Here is a 20067-nt window from a genome sequence, read left to right on the forward strand (position 1 = left end):
CTGTGGTAGAAGTAGATATAGTAATAATAGGCTTAAACGTTTACAACTATGTGGAACTAGTACAATTTCAAGTAAGCATTTGCATCCCTCACCTATCACACAATTTAATTCGGGTCGAAAATATAGCTAGATTCTGTTTCATATTTTGATCATGATGTTCAACCAGTACTTTTTTGGTTGCCTTGTTTAAATCTGAGGATTCCTTTTTCTTTTACCAATATTAAATTTCCTCGTCTCTTCTTCATGGCAATTTTCTTGTTTATATCTTTTTCCTTGGCTTGATATTAAGATGTTACATTTGACATGAATAGTCGGTGGGTGCAGGAATATGTTGTTGGAGCAACTCTCACAATTACCTCATGTGCCTAGTGTTCCATTTCAAATGACACCTTTCACAACAGAAGTTCCAGAAGAGGTCAGCTCTAGTTCATCTTCAACATCATTTGATTTTCTATATATGTTACCCGACCTGATCCCCGTTTAACTACTTTTGTATGCAGAGAGAGGAAGATTTGGATCAAAGGCCAACACCACGGATATGGAAGAGACAAGACTTTGAATCTGATACCGATGAAGATGAGATCAATTTCTGTGCTCTCGCACTTGTATGAAAATTTCTTTTACGCTTTTTATTTGTGTGCATCCTTTTACACCCAACTTACAAAATAGTGGAATAGTTATCCCTGGAAAATGACACATGACATGCGCTTGAGGGAAAATAACTAAGTGCTTCAACAGTACACATTAAAAAAAAAAAAAACTATATTTGAAGCCTTATTAGAATGACAGGCGTGACGCGTCCATCCTTTTCCCTTTTTTCCTTCATTTTCCTTCTTGTTTTTCTTTATGTTTCTTTGTTTCCCTTCTCAGTGCTAAAAACGTTTTCCCAACCCCAATAATATTCCGATGCTGTTCTGTTTTTGTAGTTTTATGTTTTGGCAAATTACTAAATTCTCTTTGACTGAACTGAATTGCTGTGGCTTGTTATGCAGTTAAAGTTGCGTCAATCATTAATCAAAGATGAACATGGTTGATGCACGCCTTAGTCCAAAGCTCTCTTCAACATGTTGCGTATCAGCAGATAATGAAACGTTAAACTTTCCTCGCACTTTTATTAACAAGTACATGCACAACTATATCCTGATCTTGCTCCATTCGGGTTAATCAGTTTAGTTAGAATTGTACAATTGACTCATCTGCTCATACTAAAGAGATTGTACTAGGGGAGGCTTGAATATACTGATAGAACTTTGTGTATTTTGTGAATAGAGATTTGTGCATAGCATTTGAGCCTTTTCGCTCATCTTATAGACTGGGTGAAGCCTGAAATACATGCAGGGGGAATTTCTTTAGTGGTGTTTTGTTTGAAAAAAGCAAGTTTGAGATTTTTGGAAAATCTAGTTTATGGAAATAGTGTGTGATTCAATTCTTTTTTGAAAAAGATGTCCAAAAATAACTTTGCTTTTCGATTTATGCATATGTGTATCTTTGAAGCAGTGTCATCAGTTTCACTCAGAAAAAATTAGCATCGTATTGTTTAATGCCATGTTAATGGATCTACAGGCACAAAATTTCTCTGCTAATTTTAGTAGTTCTCCTATACTAATCAGAGCATGGTCAACATTTTTGCAGGGAAGAAGTGTCTTGCTAATTCTATTTCTGAAAATTTACTAGTTATAGAACAAATCGTTGACAGTACAATGATGGGTCAATGTGACAATTCGAATATTATTCAAGGTTCTTGATATAATGAAACACTATTAATTCATCAAAAATGGTATACATTCATTATAAGCATAGTGAAATCCGTTTATATTTAAAGGAAAAAAATCAATGAAGAACTCGAAAATTGTACTTAAATTTGGTAATTCTTTCAAAACGGTCCCTACTCCATGTTACAACGTACGAACGATGATTCTCTAAGTTCAGTTTTTCTAACCATATATATAGCAAGTATTTGGAATATATGGATATTTTACCAATTCTCCTAGTTCTAAAGCTAATGCCCATTTAGTCAACCCAACGAAGTTAGTATATGCAATGCATAATGCATGTGTCTCGTTTTAAAATTGACTACTCATATGTTTAATTTAATTCCCTATTTCTGTTGACATAAGTGAAAGATTGGAAATTCTTTTTACAAAATTTCAAGAATAACTTCCACAAACAAGCATTTGTGTTTGAGCTATATTTGAATGATCAAGTGGAAATTTTGGAGTCTCCTTCTGCTACTAACATTTTAATGGAAATACATGTACTACTTGTTTTCGGATCTTAATAGAGCATCCCGTTTATTTACACGATTTAAGATATTCGGCCTCTCTGTTTTAATCAGCTTCATGGATTGTTGTTCGTAATCAGCTGATGTCCATCCCTTTCCATTCCCTTCTTTCTCAACTCTCAAAGCTGAAGCTTACCATCCCAAGAACCAAAGAGCTTCACGCTTTAATAATCAGGACTCATCTCTCATGCGACCCATTTTACGCTACAAGAATTTTGAGGTTCTATGCTCTAAACGACGACATCATCTCAGCTCGCAACCTGTTTGATAAAACTCCCCATCGAAGTATTTACCTATGGAATTCCTTAATTCGAGCTTATGCTAGAGCCCACAAGTTTACAGATGCATTTTCTCTGTTTAAGGACATGCTTTATTCCGAAATAAAGCCTGATAACTTCACTTTTGCATGCCTTGTTCGAGCCAGCTCTGAAAATTTTGATGTGCACAGCTTGAGAGTTTTCCATGGAGCGGTTGTTCTCTCTGGGTTGCAGTGGGACTTCATATGTAGTAGCCAACTGGTAAGTGCTTATTCAAGATTAGGTTGTATAGCTGATGCAAGCAAGGTGTTTTCTGGGATAACCGATCCTGATTTGGTCTTATGGAATTCAATGATATCAGGTTATGGTTGTTTTGGAGAGTTGGAGAAGGGGCTAGAATTGTTTAGCAGAATGCAGAGAATGGGGTTCAGGCCTGATGAGTACACAATGGTTGGCCTGATTATAGCTATATATGATCCTAGTGTGCTGAAAATAGGTGAATCAATCCATGCATGTTGTCTAAAACTTGGTGTAGAGTCAAATTCTCATATAACCAGTCTCCTTGTTAGTATGTATTCTAGATGTAAATGTATGGGTTTAGCTTTTAGAGTTTTTGAGAGTCTTTTAGAACCTGATTTAGTTACATGGTCTGCAATAATAAGCGGTGTTTCGCTGTGTGGGAATAGTGTCAAGGCCTTGGATTTCTTCAGAGAAATGAATATGAAAGGTGGGAAGGCGGATCCACTGCTGATAGCCACTATACTAACTGCTTGTTCTCAATTGACAACTGTGCGGCCAGGCAGCGAGGTGCATGGTTATTCTTTTCGACATGGATGTCACTTGGAGGTTATGGTCTCCTCTGCTCTAGTTGACATGTACTCAAAATGTGGATTCTTGGAATTGGGATATCAAGTTTATAAGACTATGACTTTCAAGAATATTGTTTCAATCAATTCAATTATTTCAAGTCTTGGTTTATATGGACTTGCATCTCAGGCCTTTCAGATATTTGAGAAGGCACTGGATGAAGGGCACAAACCAGATGAAGCTACTTTTTCCGCGCTCTTATGTGCATGTTGCCATGCTGGTCTTCTTAATGATGGTCGAGAATATTTCAGAAGAATGAAAGATCAATTTGGCATCCCAGCTAACACCGAACATTATGTTTACATGGTAAAGCTTCTTGGAATGGAAGGACAATTGAGAGAAGCTTATGAACTTGTCCAGTCTCTGCAGGAACCAGTTGACTCTGGCATTTGGGGGGCACTATTGTCATGCTGTGATGCTCATAGAAATTATGAGTTGGCAGATATTATAGCTTCTCGTTTTTTTGGTAATAAGCTACAGAATAGTCGTTACAGAGTTATGCTTTCAAATATGTATGCCAGTGATGGGAGGTGGGATTTAGTAAATAAGTTGAGAGTGGATTTAGGATCAACAGAGTTGAAACTCGCTGGAAAAAGCTGGATTTTTAGTATAAAACCATTTCCGTGAAAGGAATTCTTGAGGTGTCTTTGCTACATATTTCATGGTTCACTTTGTTGAATCTGGGATCAGAAGCTGCGACTGAGGTAGGATCAATCTAACTTTCTCGTCATGAAAAGGAAATTCTATCGTGTAACTCCAAAACAAATGTCAAAAGAAGATGAGTTTAACCCATTTTGTGCTTAACTAAAATGATTTTAACAAGTTATGGAAGGTTCATCTCCTCACTTCTGTTACTTCCAAGTTTTACCATGAATAATCTTTGGCTACAAACAGTTGTGATCATGTTAAACATATGTTTCAAACAGCCGATTAAGACATGATAAATGAAACATATATACAGCTAAAACATACAAGGAGCTGCTAACAATCTTTGTTGCCCTGTACTATATTGATCAGGTACGTATTGCTCTTTGGTGAATGGATGACAAATATCTTTTCTCCTTTTGGTTTCTGTTCTATGATCGTCAAACTGGTGGCCACTTTGATTTGCTCAAGTATGGTTAGAAATGGTATTCATTTCATCATGTAAAATTTACACAAACTAATCTGTGAAATTGTCCCCAGGGTCACAGAAAGTCTAATGGGCAGAATGCAGAACTGGAATATTTAGGTAAAATAGAGGGAACCAGAACCTTTTTTGTTTTGTTTTTTGTCTTCTTTTGGGAGCCTGGATAACCTCTCTCCATAATATGGCATTTCCATAGGTAACTCGTACAGGCTGTCGATAATGTCTCACTAAATCTTGATCATTTGGAGTGTAGATTAAATTTTAGCTTCTGTATCTGAAGGAAGTTTTCTGTTTGAAGGGATTTGCTTAGTATGCGTTTAAGAGAATAATGATCTTGCTAATTAACCCGACAAGTGTAATGCACCGTGAAGATGACTCTATTGAGCACATTTATATTGCTGTAGATTTTCAAATATTAAAGGAGTATGTGCGTATCTGTTGTTATTGACATCTTTTAGACCATTAATGCAAGTCATCCAGAAATGTCTCTTACATGGTGCAGGAAGTACATTGACTGCAGGCTGTCGTTCTCCTGGCCTCAGGTATCATGTGTTTCAAAGTCCTATCAGAGGTAGCAAAGTTGTGTTTGCAAGCTTCAAAGGCTCCGAATGATGGGCAGGGTGTTCTTTGTAAATGTGATATGATAAATAGTGGTAGCTTCTGACTTTTCTAGAGGACAAAGGGCATGTTAAGGAGTGACATTTAAGTTAAGAACCGGACGTGGAATAGCTAGGAATACGAATGCCAGGGATCATACTCAGGATTGGTTTCTCATCACTCTTATTCCTATTAGATTCTATCAATTATATCATCAACTTACCTCAATCTGAAACTAGCTGCTCCCACTAGATTCTATTGCTATAAAAGTTGAACAATATATGCATGCGTAAATAGTTTCGGTGAGTCTTTTGGTGCGACTTTAATGCCATTCCATTCTCAAATGCAATCATTCATATCTTTTGTTGGACATTTTCTTGTCTTTCCCCTGGCAGTATGTTAAATCTTGCTAAACTTCATTTATAACAATTGAACCTTTTTTTCGGAAAATTCTTAAGAGTCTAAGACTGAAGTGCTAGACATGCATTTTTCTTCAATGTGGTATACTTACTAAAGGAGTCCAAGTATGTTTGTACACTATATATTGTAAACTGCTGATATAATTCAGTAGGCTGTCATTTGATTATATGACCAGCTGCTCAGTCTGTACTGCCTTAGATGTCATTTTAGTTTTCTTACTGATTGGTATTAGAATATTGCAGAAACAAAAATTATATATGAGGTTTCTACTCTACTAAAATGAAAACGTGTGAATGTGTTAAACACCGTAAACTGATACAAAGTAGGTCTCTCAGATTCTATTCTCCCAGTGCCCTGGCACTTACTGATCAACTTTTGTAGTTGCAACAATTAAGATGCTTTTCATCCGTTTTGCAGGAGAACCTTGATGGTTTAAGCAATCCTGGATCACAAATTCAGGTACCTGAAAATTTTGCTACTTCAAGTGAAAAAGCATCACGGGCTGGAAACAGCTCTCTTCCATAAAACAGGATATTTGGTGGCTTCTATTTGTTCAGTTGTATTTGTGTGTATCAAAGTTGCTTTTTAAGGACCCAAAAGTATTTATAAGGGGGAAAAGTCCAGAACATTATGGCTACTCAAAGCATCAAAGCAACAGCTTATACTTGATATTATAATTATTCTGCTGCAGAGCTGGTACCTATGTTGTATGTTATGACATTAATAGTGAGATCCACGTAAGTCGTAATGGTCACTTACTTGAACCCCGGAAGGCAATACTCATGCATTGTAGAAAGAACATTTCCTGATGACTATAGAGGAACCTCTGATGAGTATCATCAGAAGAACAAGTGAATAAGAATTATCAAGATGCATACATTTAGTATTTAATTATAGATCTTTGAGGTTATATTAGAAGAGTTGATGCTACAGAAGTATGGGATGGCCCAAGGAAAATGGCCTATTTCAACAAGTTGTGTAAAGTTGAAATTTATTTCTGTCAGTCTGCTCTTATTACTTCTGTAACTACTTAGCTAAATGGTTATAGTTGCTAAGTTATCCTTTTGACTGCTTTCTTTTTGTGTCAATTTTCTGAAGAAGTACACGAGTAGTTCTTCTTTTCAGGGTGAGAGGATTACCATATATTTCCATCCTTGTAAATGATATTTCTTTGAAATGATCTAATGGTAATAATTGGGAGAATTAATTCTTCCATTAAGTAACTTCTGAACCAAATCTGCCGAGGATAGCTTCTTCTGTTATGCCATAACCTAACGTTCTGTTGTTGTTGGAAAGAGTTTGCTGATATGGAATATAGACGCAATAATTTGACAATATGCTTGTGGTACTATGAAATCGTAAAACCAAAGCTTTCTGACATTTACTTTCGAGCTTGTTGATATAGTTTTTCTTCATGTTTACTTTCTGAGGCAATAGGAACAGTGTGTCTCAAATCAAATGGTGAGGCTGAAATCAGGTCACAAGTTTAACTATCACTAAGGACATTTGTGGATTTTCCTCTATGCCATATCCGTTATGTTTTTCATTTTCTGAAAGTTAATGTTTAATGTTATTATTTTCTATGCTTGTTCATTATGAAATTGAAAGATAAACCAAAATAATCTGGAAAGGTTGGAATGATTGTTGAGACCAGTAATATTCTTTTTTCTCTAGAATTCAGAACTCTCGGTGCTAGAGTCTTGACATCCTATATCCTTGAAAGCAACCTTAGCTTGAGGCTCTTAGGCTAGAGAGACCATGCAGGTGTGAATCTCTAACTCAGTTTAGAAGTTGGTAAGTGGTAACCTAGGAGGCTTTGTGCAAGTCCATGAAAAAGGAAATGATCAGTTTTGAAGACTATTTCAAAGACCATGAATCTATTGAATTCACTGTGTAACACCAGACTTGCTACAAGTTAGGCAAAATCATACTCTAGTACATAGGGTAGGCTAATGAATTTTCAAAAGCAAATGTTACAAAATTGAAGATGTAAACTTTTTGGTGTCCTTTTCCTCTTCCTTTGTCCTTTGAGCTGTAAAAACATTTGGGTGATGTTAGGAGTAGCTATTTGTTAGCATCGTCAACAAAATCGATGGAGAATCAGGAAGTCTCGGGTTCAAATTTTAGAAAAGACAAAAAAATACTACTAAGTTATTTCTGTATCATCTATATAAGCCTTGATGAACAAAGTTATATGATACATGTATTGGTGGGGTAACAGGTACTCGGTGGATTCAAGGTGTACGCAAGCTGACTCGAACACCATCATTATTAAAAAAAAAAAAAAAAAAGAAGTAGCAAGTTGCAATATTCTACTGGCGGAGGCAGCTGTCAATAGGAAGTGGGATCGGTATGTCTCCTAACAAGCCATTGTTTCTACACAAAATTACTAGTTAGACAGGAAAAATTCTTCTCTGGTTGTGGTGATCCTTATTTTGTCTTAAGCAGTAGACCTAAAAGCAAGTAATATAGCTGAAGCCCTTACTCCTACATATTTATCACTGGATCAGACAAGTGTTGTGGCTTGAAATGAGTGTGGATACATATGGTGTGTATTTGTTTTCGGTCTTACTTTATTCTTTTGGAAGTCTCATCTCCCAAGTACTGTCATGGGCGGCTGTGCCCCATGACCCCTTGGGCGCGCCCCGTGGCGTCCTAGCAAGCCTTCCAATGCCTAACGCCACGGACAGCCCCGTGGTCTTGGCCGCGCCAAGTGACAAGCGCGCATGTGCCTCTGTCGCCCCACCGATATCCCTCGCCAGCGCCCAATCGTAGGCAGATGCCAACAGTACCGCGCACGCAGACAACGCCGCGCGCGCAGACCCTGATGCCAAAGACTATGCTGCTGACAACGGACCTGTTTTCTGCCTTATAGCAAACTAAGTCTTTTTCATTGTAAATATAAAGTAGTTTTATTCCATATACTTCCATTATGTTTCTCTAGCTTAATCAAGTCTAGTCTTGTAGCTTTGGATTATTTTTTTTAAGCATTATTAGGGGGGATCAAGCAATCAAACTTTCTAGCAAGCAAACATTTCTCTGTACTGGTGTCTCTCCCCCTCGACACCGCGTTGCCTTTCTGTAATAGCTTTCATTAATGCAATCAAGCTTTCTTTCATTCTCAATTCTCATTCATGTTCGCTCAATTGCTCTTGACATTGGTTTTCCCGTACGGCACTGACAATATAGTCTAGCGTACGGAGGGGATCTCAGTTGGCGGACAGCAACTGCACTGACATCAGTTGCTTAGCCTTACGTCGCTATTCCAAGGAATCTCAGGAAGGCATCGCGTAACAGTTGGTATCAGAACCTAGGCTCGACATCGGACGAGGGAACGCATTGCCATTACCACCATTTCTGACCATGGTGAATCATGGGGACCGCATTGCGGCCCTTGAACAGACGGTTGACGGATTACTGCCCATCATGGATAAGGTGCCTGAACTAAGAACCAGCCTAGGGCAAAGGTTGGACGACCTGGACCGCAGGGTGCTCCAGGCCGAAGTTGACATAGAAAACATCAGTCGTGACTCCGAGGGAGCCCGGCAAACGGCAGCCACAGAGGTAGCCGAAATTTTTGGCAAATTCGAGGGACTCCAACAGGAGCGTGCCGAGGATTTAGCTTACATGGCACAAGAGGCAGACAGGGTGACTGCCATGCAACAAACTATTGACGACTTGACAGACAAGCTCAATGTTGTCAATGCTTCTTTACAGGGCCTGCTGCGAGGCGGTGGAAACCAGATCGGGGGCGCTGCAAACCCCACTTCCACGACACAAAAACTGAAAATTCCGGAGCCAAAGCCATACAGTGGAGCTAGGAATGCCAAGGAAGTGGAGAACTTCATCTTTGATGTCGAACAATATTTTGATGTTGTTGGGGGCCTAGAAGAAGCTAAGAAGGTAGCAACTGCTGCCATGTATCTTCAGGGTGATGCTAAACTCTGGTGGCGGGTGAAATACGAAGCCATCAAGGCTGGTGAAGATGCTCTTAAAACATGGGAAGAACTGAAGGCAGCCATACACCTACAGTTCTTCCCCGAAAATGTTGAATACAATTCAAGGAGAAAGCTACGGGAGCTCCGCCAGACCAAATCCGTGCAGGACTACGTGCGGAAATTCTCCGCGCTCATGCTAAGTATACGCGACATGGGGGACAAAGACAAGCTCTTCACTTTCCTAAAAGGGCTGAAACCTTATGCCCGTATGGAGCTACAAAGACAACGGGTAGATACCCTGCCCAAGGCGATCCAAGCAGCTGAATGCCTTGGGGACTATCAAATGGAAGCTCGGAAGGATAGCCCTCAGCCACCTGCTCGAGCGGGATTCAAAGGGGGCCAATCTAGCAATGGTGGCCCTAGCAGAAGTGGGGGAGATCGGGGCTCAACCAAACCTAAGGCTACCTCCACAGGCAGCAACAGTGTTGCGTCTAACAACAATGATCGGGGGAGGAAGCCTCCTTCAGGATGCCGTCATTGCGGCGGACCACATTGGAACAATGAGTGCCCACAGGCACAGATGAACGCCCATCAGACTTTTGATGATGGGACGGATGACGACTCAGACGATGCGGATCAGACTGAACCAGTAGGTGCCTTCAATGCAATTGTTGGCTCCATTTCTGAGGCATTAGCAGAGACTAGTGCTGGTATCCGTAAGAAGAAGGACCCATGTCCTGTCACCAAGAAAGGGAAAAAGAAGGCGGATAATGAGACTCCTCTTAAGCACGAGAGGACCTTAATGTTCGTTGAGATGAAGGTGAATGGCAAGCCCATTTGGGCCATGGTAAACACGGGTGCTACCCACAACTACTTAGCCTCGACTCAAGTGGAGCACCTTGGTCTAGTAGGGAAAGGTAGAGGCCGTGTCAAGGCTATCAACTCACCTCCCCAACCAGTGGGTGGAATAGCCAAAGAAGTACCGGTGAAGCTTGGCCCTTACGAAGGAAAATTCAACCTGCGCGTGGTGATCATAGATGACTTCGAGTTGATAGTTGGATTGGAATTCCTGAGGCAAACTAACACCATGCCTGTACCGTATGCTGACATGTTGCTGATGATGGGAGCAAACGGGACCAAGCCCTGCATTATCCCATGCATGCCCGTGAAAATAGCCGCTAAAAACATCTCGGCCTTGCAGTTGAAGAAGGGGGTCAAAAGAAATGAACCCACGTTCCTGGCAACCCTCTGCATCGAAGATGTAGAAAGCTCCTCGGGTCCCATTCCTAAACCCGTGAAGGAGCTACTACTAGAGTTTGAAGATGTCATGCCACAAGACATGCCAAAGCGACTACCGCCTAGGCGCACTGTGGATCATGAAATTGAGCTGGTGCCGGGCGCGAAGCCACCTGCCCGGGCGCCTTACAGAATGTCACAACCCGAACTCACCGAACTTCGGAGACAATTGACGGAAATGCTAGACACAGGGATTATCGTGCCCTCCAAATCCCCATACGGGTCCCCTGTGCTATTCCAAAAGAAACATGATGGTAGTCTACGACTCTGTGTGGACTATCGGGCTCTAAACAAAATTACTGTGAAGAACAAGTACCCTATTCCGCTAATGGCAGACTTGTTCGATAGACTGGGTGGTGCGACGGTGTTCACCAAAATAGACCTGAAGACAGGTTATTGGCAAGTTCGGATTGCAGAGGGTGATGAGCACAAGACGACCTGTGTGACAAGATATGGGTCATACGATTTCCTGGTTATGCCATTCGGCTTGACTGACGCCCCAGCTACGTTTTGCACTTTGATGAACCAAGTCTTCCGAGAGTACATTGATGAATTCGTGGTGGTCTACTTGGATGACATTGTGGTATATAGCCAAACATTGGAGGAACACTTGATGCACTTGCGGAAGGTCCTAGCTCGATTGCGGGAGCATGAACTATATGCGAAGCTATCTAAGTGCTCTTTTGCTCAAAAGCAAATTGACTTCCTCGGACATGTCATCGAGGAAGGGCGGATCAAGATGGACCAGCAGAAGATTCAGGCAATCACAGATTGGCTGCCGCCTAAGGATATCCACGCTTTGAAGGTGTTCCTTGGTCTATGCAATTTCTATCGGTGATTCGTGAAAGACTACTCCCTGATTGCAGTACCATTGATAGAACTCCTCAAGAAGGTCACGCCTTGGGAATGGGAACCCAAGCGAGTGGAGGCCTTCAACGCATTGAAAACAGTTATGTCTAGTAGCCCCGTCTTGGCCCTTCCTGATCTGGCCAAGCCATTCGAAGTACAAACAGATGCATCTGACTATGCCCTCGGTGGAGTCCTGCTAGAATAAGGGCATCCTGTAGCGTACGAGAGTCGGAAGCTAAAAGATGCAGAGCGGTGCTATGCCGCCCATGAGAAAGAATTATTGGTTGTCGTCCACTACTTGCGCCTCTGGAGGCACTATCTGCTGGGAACCCCGTTCATGGTCAAGACAGACAACACAGTTGTTAGCCATTTCATGACCCAGCCGAAGTTGAATGGTCGACAGGCCAGGTGGCAGGAACTCCTAGCTGAATTCCACTTCAACCTGGAGTACCGAAGTGGGAAGACCAATCATGTTGCTGATGCGCTCAGTCGGAGAGCTGATCTAGCATCGGTGTGCCTACTCGCCACCCTAAGGGGGAGCGAAGTAGCCACCTCCATCAAGGACCAGATACAGGATTTACTCATCAAAGACCCTGCTGCACAGTATTTGGTTGATTTGGTGGGACAGGGCAAGACTCGCCAGTTCTACATGGAAGATGGTTTTCTGAAAGTGAAAGGGAACCGACTTTATGTTCCTAAAGGAGGAGATCTACGAAGGACTCTTCTGGCGGAATGTCATGATACTCTGTGGGCCGGCCATCCCGGTGAAGAACGCACCATGGCGTTACTTCGCCGTGCATATTATTGGCCTCAAATGGCCGATGACGTTGCTCAGTATGTGAAGACTTGTCTAGTATGCCAGAAGGACAAGTCAGACCGCTTAACACAGGCGGGACTCTTGGAACCACTAGCTGTCCCAAAGAGACCTTGGGAAAGTGTTTCCCTGGATTTCATCACCGGATTGCCCAAGGTCGGAGATCTAACAACTATCTTGGTTGTGGTAGATCGGTTTTCCAAATATGCTACCTTTATTGCTGCCCCACAATATATATCAGCAGAAGATACAGCTCGACTCTTCTTCTCTCATGTCGTCAAATATTGGGGCCTACCCAAAGACATTGTTAGTGATCGTGACTCACGCTTCACTAGTAACTTTTGGACCCAACTCTTTAAGTGCCTTGGGTCGAAGCTGAGTCACAAATCAAGTTTTCATCTGCAATCTGATGGCCAGACAGAGCGGTTCAATGGTATGTTGGAGGAATATCTCCGTCATTTTGTAACCGGATCTCAGAAGAATTGGGTGAAGCTTCTGGATGCTGCTCAACTGTGTTTCAATTCACAAAAGAGCTCTAGTACAAACAAAAACGCTTTTGAAATTGTTACCGGACAGCAACCGCTACTCCCACACATAGTCAATGCACCAAATATGTCTAAATCTCCTCGAGCTGCTAGCTTCTCTAAAGAGTGGAAGCAAAATTTGGAGATAGTGCGGAGCTATCTTGTCAAGGCTCAAAAGCGGATGAGGAGGCATGCTGATCAGAATCGTCGCTTTGTTGAATACCAGGTAGGAGACAAAGTGATGGTCAAAATTCCAAAGCATTACTTATTTGAGGGGGTCCATGACCCTCGATTATTGCAAAAATACATTGGACCCTTGTCCATTGAAAGGCGCATTGGGAAAGTTGCATACCGGGTGGATACCCCAGCTTGGTGGAAAAGTCATCCTGTCTTCCATGTCAGCCTCCTGAAACCTTTTCGGGAAGACACGGAGGATCCTTCAAGGAGCTAGCTCACAATACCCAGTATTCGAGGGCCCAATTCAACCGGGAAAAGGCGTATTGAAGCTATCCTTGATGATAGAGTGATTCATGCCTCAAGGAAAGATCACTAAGAGTTCTTGGTGAAATGGCAGGGCTGTGATGCAGAGGAGAACACTTGGGAGAGGGGAACAAACCTCAAAGCCTACAAGAGCCTAATTGAAGATTATCTTGTAACTAAGGCGTCGAGGACGTCGCCAACTCAGGTGGGGGAGAATGTCATGGGAGGCTTTCCAGTCGTGCCCCATGACCCCTTGGGGCGCCCCGTGGCGTCCTAGCAAGCCTTCCAATGCCTAGCGCCACAGACGGCCCCGTGGTCTTGGCCGTGCCAAGTGACAAGCGCGCATGTGCCTCTGATGCCCCACCGATATCCCTCGCCAGCGCCCAACCGCAGGTAGATGCCAATAGTGTCGCACGTGCCGACAACGCCGCGCGCGCAGACCCTGATGCCAAAGACTATGCTGCTGACAACGGACCTGTTTTCTGCCTTATAGCAAACTAAGTCTTTTTCATTGTAAATATAGAGTAGTTTTATTCCATGTACTTCCATTATGTTTCTCTAGCTTAATCAAGTCTAGTCTTGTAGCTTTGGATTATTTTTTTAAGCATTATTAGGGGGATCAAGCAATCAAACTTTCTAGCAAGCAAACAATTCTCTATACTAGTGTCTCTCCCCCTCGACACCGCGTTGTCTTTCTGTAATAGCTTTCATTAATGCAATCAAGCTTTCTTTCATTCACAATTCTCATTTAAGTTCTCTCAATTGCTCTTGACATTGATTTTCCCGTACGGCACTGACAATCTAGTCTAGCGTACGGAGGGGACCTCAGTTGGCGAATAGCAACTGCACTGACATCAGTTGCTTATCCTTACGTTGCCCTTCCGAGGAATCTCAGGAAGGCGCCTCGTAATAGTACTCGTAGCAAACTTTATTCCATGACCAAAAACTAGTAATTATTAGGCTGGCCTAATAATTACTTTCACTCTTTGTCAAGCCTATAGGATTCATACAAGGGAATACACGAGAGTGACATTTTTTTTCTTCGATGAATATTCTAGGCTTTGACATTGACACCCCTAGTAAGAATCATGGGTTCTATACATTATATATTTTCGAGTTACCACTTCATTGAAATACAGGGTCAAAAGTTTGTCAAATTATGAAAGAAATTTCCAAGAATACTCATGAGTTAAAACTTGGGAATCTAACATAAACATCTCAAATAAGTCCCAACTTACCAACCTCTAGCTTAATACATTATCAAAACTAGCCAATCACATATAAAAATTAAAAACCCAAATAAGTAAGGTTCTTTCTCTCCAAGAATCACACGCAAAGAGCTTCTTCCATATTTTTAAGCGTGATTAGCAACATTAGATGCAAGACGGAAAGGAAATTTTATGGATGAGACAGTAAATAAGGAAATACAATACAACTATATATATATATATATATATATATATATATATATATATATATATATATACACACACATACAAGATTCCAAATATCTAAGCAAAAAAGGAATTTTTTTCAGTAGGTATGGTTGAGATTCATTGAAAACACATAGATGAGTTAATATACAAATTTTGAGGAAGATTGGAGGTAATTTGGACTTGTGTTAAAAGTAAATTCTGTGTTTTGAGGCCTTAAAAACCTCTTTCGGCATTACCTCAATTTGTGTGCGCAATCCGAGCGCGTATGATACACATGTGATACATAAATGGTACACATTATTTCTTTTTTATGTTCATCTTCTACTTCGAATTTTCAATTCAAACAACCTCAAAACTTCACAAAATCATCCCAAAACTAAGATTCAAGCTCCTTAATGTTAGGCACATGCCCATGTTGTCCAGCCAAAGGCCCAATGGTCTAATCCTATTCTCTTTTGGTTTCCATTCCTATTCAGAATTGGATTCGGTGTTTATTCCTATTTTGAGTGGATTTTGGCTTTAAGAGAAAGCACCACTCATGATCTATAAATAGGAAAATCTTGGAGAATTATTCTATGATTATTGGTAGAAGTCTTTGAAAGACTTAAGCACATAAGAGTAGTTTTTGAGAGAGCTTTCATCAAGAGAGAAGAGAGAATAAAAGTATTTATTTTTGCTGCAGATTTTTATTCTGACTAGCCAACTTCAAATCGCGTTTTCTGATTCGTTAACCGTTGGATTGGGCTGAAAGTTTGACTGACTGTTTGTAACATCTTGTATTTAATTTGATCGGTGGAGATCGGATTTTCAGTCTCGTAGCATCTAATTTCGAGCCTCGAACAGCAGCTTCATTTTTGTGGATTCTCCTCTTTCTTCAATTGATTAGTTGTTGTTCTTGTTGCTATTGTTGTTCCGTATTTGGAACTTGTTGTGTAGCCAATTTGGAGTACTTTTGTAACCCTCTTATTATTACAGTGGAGCTTTTTGGATCTTTGTGATCTCGTGGTTTTTACCTCCGATTTGAAGGGTTTTCCACGTTAAAATTTGGTGTTCTTTATTTTCAGGTTTGCCTCTTCCTCGACATATCAGCGGTATCAGAGCCTTGGTTATTTATCTGGGTTGTTACAGAATATAGGCAAATATGAGCAAGATGATATGTTTAAATGAGAGAAATTATAATATTTGGAGAAGCAAGATGAAAGATTTATTGTTCGTGAAGAAGATGTATCTACCCGTTTTTGCAGCTCATAAACCCGAGAGTGTATCTGATGAAGATTGGGATTTTGAGCACCAACAAGTATGTCGATATATACGACAATGGGTTGAAGATAATGTTTGCAACCATATTGTGAACGAGACACATGCGAGATCATTGTAGGAAAAGCTAGAGACTCTTTATGCTTTAAAAACTGGGAACAACAAGTTGTTCCTGCTAAAGTAATTGATGACCTTTAAATACAAGGAAGGCAACCCTATCCTTGATCACATAAATGATTTCCAGGGCGTCCTTGATCAGCTGTCTAGAATGGGAGTTAATTTCGATGATGAGATACAAAGACTTTGGCTTCTTAATACTCTGTCTGACTCTTGGGAAACTCTTCGTGTTTCTTTGACAAATTTAGCTTTTGGAGGTAAGGTGACCATGGAATATGCCAAGAGTGGTATATTGAACGAGGAAGTGAGGAGAAAATCCCAGGGTTCGTCCTTAAGCAGATATCTTGGTTACAAAATACCGGAGGAGAGATAGAACAAGAGGCTCGAGGAATAGAGGTAAAAGTAGAAGTAAGTCAAGGTCCAAATACTATAATATTACATGCAACCACTGTGGAAAGAAAGGACACATCAAAAGGTTTTGCCACAAGTGGTTGCAAGACATTAGAGAAGGAAAGAAAGTTGAAAATAATGAGAACAATTTTGTTGCTATTGTTCGAGATGACCTTCTTTTTGCTTATGATGAAAACGTCATCAATTTGGTATCCCATGAGATGAGCTGTATAGTAGATTCTGGAGCTACCTCACATGTCACACCAAGAAAAGATTTTTTCTCATCTTATACTCATGTTGATTCTAGAGTATTAAAGATGGGCAATGCTAGTAAAGTTATGGTGTTTGGTGTTGGAACAGTTTGTTTGAAAACTAATAATGGTTCAACGTTAGTTCTTCAAAATGTCAAGTATGATCTAGACTTTCCTTTCAATTTGTTCTCCGCAGGAAGATTAGACGATGAAGGTTACCATAATGCCCTCTTTAATGGTCAATGGAAGCTCACTAAGGGCTCATTAGTAGTGGCTCGTGGAGTAAAGTCTGGTTATTTATATATGACACAGGGCTCTATTCTTAATTACTCAATAAATCTAGTGGAAAGTGATACTTTATCAGAATTGTGGCATAAAAGATTGAGTCATATGAGCGAAAGGGGGATTACGTGTTTGGCTAAGAGAAAAGTTTGCTTTCTAAATTGAAACAGGCAAAGCTAAAAAGGTGTATCCATTGTTTAGCTGGAAAACAGAAAAGAGTTTCCTTCCATAGCCATCCTCCCTCAAGAAAGCCAATTTATTGGAGCTAGTACACTCTGATTTGTGTGGTCCTTTTAAAGTAAAGTCAAAAGGTGGTGCACTTTACTTTGTGACCTTCATTGATGATCATTCTCGTAAGCTCTGGGTGTATCCTTTGAAATCTAAAGATCAAGTACTTGGTGTGTTTAAGGAATTTCAGGCCTTAGCTGAGAGACAGACGAGGAAGAAATTAAAATGTACTCGCACTGACAATGGTGGTGAATATTGTGGTTCCTTTGATAACTATTGCAAGGAACAATGAATTCATCATCAGAAAACTCTGTCCAAGACACCTCAACTGAATGGTTTGGCAGAGAGGATGAATAGAACTCTAGTTGAGAGAGTTAGATGCTCGCTTTCAAATGCTAAACTTCCAAATACATTTTGGGCAGAAGCACTTAACACTGCTGCCTATGCTATCAATTTGTCTCTTAATGTTGTTTTGGATGGTGATGTCCCAGACAGAGTTTGGTTTTCCAAAGATGTTTCTTATGATCACCTGAGAGTTTTTGGGTGTAAAGCTTGTGTGCATATTCCTAAAGATGAGAGATCGAAATTGGAAGTCAAAACTAAGCAGTGCATCTTTATCGGTTATGGTCAAGATGAGTTTGGGTATCGTTTTTATGATCCAGTTGACAATAAACTTATTAGAAATCGTGATGTAATATTTGTTGCAGATCAGACTATTGAAGATATTGACAAAGCTGAGAATATAGATTCTCGGAGTAATGAGAGCTTAGTTGATATTGATCCAGTTTATATTGGTAAGGCACATATTGCACATGAAGGAACCCAAGACAATAATGGAGATAGTGATCAAGATCAAAATGATCATCATGATGTAGATGTTATGGATTCTCCAATTGATGAAGTTATGGTTGATCAGCAACAAATTCCTACTCAGGTAACTACTTCGAATGCTTCTGGAACCTCTCTTAGAAGATCTACAAGGGAGAAGCAAAAATCCATGTGTTATCCTCCTGATGAGTATGTACTTTTAACTGACATGGGAGAACCTGAGAGCTATGATGAAGCCATGCAAGATACTCACAAATATCAGTGGATAGAATCCATGGAAGATGAGATGAAATCACTCCATGAGAATGGCACATATGAGTTAGTGAAATTGCCGAAAGGTAAGAGAGCTTTATCTAACAAATGGATATTCAGAATAAAGTAGGATAACCATGACTCTGCCCCTAGATACAAGGCGAGGTTAGTTGTTAAAGGTTTTGGCCAGAAGAAGGGAGTTGGCTTTCATGAAATTTTTTCCCCTGTTGTGAAGATGTCTTCTATTCGTGTGGTTCTAGGCTTAGCCGCAAGTCTAGATTTAGAGGTTGAGCATATGGATGTCAAGACTGCCTTTCTTCATGGTGATTTAGATGAGGATAATTATATGGAGCAGCCTAAGGACTTCATAGTTAATCTTGCAGATAAGCATGAGTTTTGCAAAAAATTGGCAGGCATGAAACCTGTCAATAGTTCCTCTACTTGAAGACACATTTGGCCCCTTGGCTTGAGGGGGAGTTTGTTGGGCACATGCTCATGAGCCAAAGGTCCAATGGCCTAATCCTATTCTCTTTTGGTTTTCATTCCTATTCGGAATTGGATTCGGTGTTTATTCTTATTTTGAATGGGTTTTGGCTTTAAGAGAAAACACCACTCATGATCTATAAATAGACCTTGGAGAATTATTCTATGCTCATCGGTAGAAGTCTTTGGAAGACTTAACTACATAAGAGTGGTTTTTGAGAGAGCTTTCATCAAGAGAGAAGAGAGAAGAAAAATATTTATTTTTGCTGCAGATTTTTATTCCGACCAGCCAACTTCAAATCGCGTTTTCCGATTTGCTAACTATTGGATTGGGCTGAAATTTTGACTGATTGTTCGTAACATCTTGGATTTGATTTGTACGGTGGAGATAGGATTTGGAGGCTCGTAACATCTGATTTCGAGCGTCAAACAACAGCTTCATTTTTGTGGATTCTCCTCTTTCTTCAATTGATTAGTTGTTGCTCTTGTTGCTCCGTGTTTGGCACTTGTTGTGCAGCCAATTTGGAGTACTTTTGTAACTCTATTATTGTTACAATGGAGCTTTTTGGATTTTTGTGATCTCGTGGTTTTTACCTTCGATTTGAAAGGTTTTCCACGTTAAAATTTGGTATTTTTTATTTTCGGGTTTGCCTTTTCCTCGACATATCACTTAAGATGTACCCAATATATTCTAATAACACCCATTCAAAAGAAAGCAAAAATTTGACCTTTTTTTGGCTACAAATAGTTAATTGGCTAATTTAGTAACATTTTATGAAATGACCAAATTTTTTAATAAGCTACTTATAAATGAACATAGCTGGTATTTCCCTTAAAATTAGTTTGTCAAATTTCATAGTTTATGTAATACAAACAAAGATAAATTAGACTACGTTTTACCACAAAAAAAGGAAGAAGAATTTGTCACTTGGTAAGATACTTTTACGACTAGATATGATTTCGACCGCGGTAGTTAGTCAAAATTAAGCCTATATTGTCTTTTTCCTTCATCTATATTTTTTTTTGGGGGGGGGGGGCTTTGGTTCTACGTGGTCCATACGTCTAAAAAAAATTAGCAAAAGCATGAAAGT

General features: G+C 40.2%; 1 protein-coding gene across 14 annotated transcripts; it reads left to right on the forward strand.

Annotated features, from left to right (window-relative positions):
• Positions 1–260: 260 nt before the first annotated feature.
• Positions 261–6624, forward strand: LOC107771702 (putative pentatricopeptide repeat-containing protein At1g64310). Of its 14 annotated transcripts, XR_012710946.1 has the most exons (5): positions 262–415; positions 501–4520; positions 4591–4636; positions 5037–5076; positions 5969–6624. XR_012710946.1 is itself a non-coding variant. In XM_075255907.1 (2 exons), the coding sequence occupies exon 2, from the start codon at positions 2365–2367 to the stop codon at positions 4030–4032; it is 1668 nt and encodes a 555-aa protein (XP_075112008.1). In that variant the 5' UTR covers positions 262–415; positions 501–2364; the 3' UTR covers positions 4033–6624. The 14 variants fall into 14 exon arrangements, 1 of the variants encoding a protein (XP_075112008.1); XR_012710941.1 differs by having other exon boundaries at positions 261–415; positions 501–4109; positions 4423–4520; positions 4591–6624; XR_012710948.1 differs by lacking the exon at positions 4591–4636 and having other exon boundaries at positions 261–415; positions 501–4109.
• Positions 6625–20067: the final 13443 nt, after the last annotated feature.

Source organism: Nicotiana tabacum, chromosome 6, assembly GCF_000715075.1.
Source record: "Nicotiana tabacum cultivar K326 chromosome 6, ASM71507v2, whole genome shotgun sequence".
NCBI lineage: Eukaryota > Viridiplantae > Streptophyta > Magnoliopsida > Solanales > Solanaceae > Nicotiana > Nicotiana tabacum.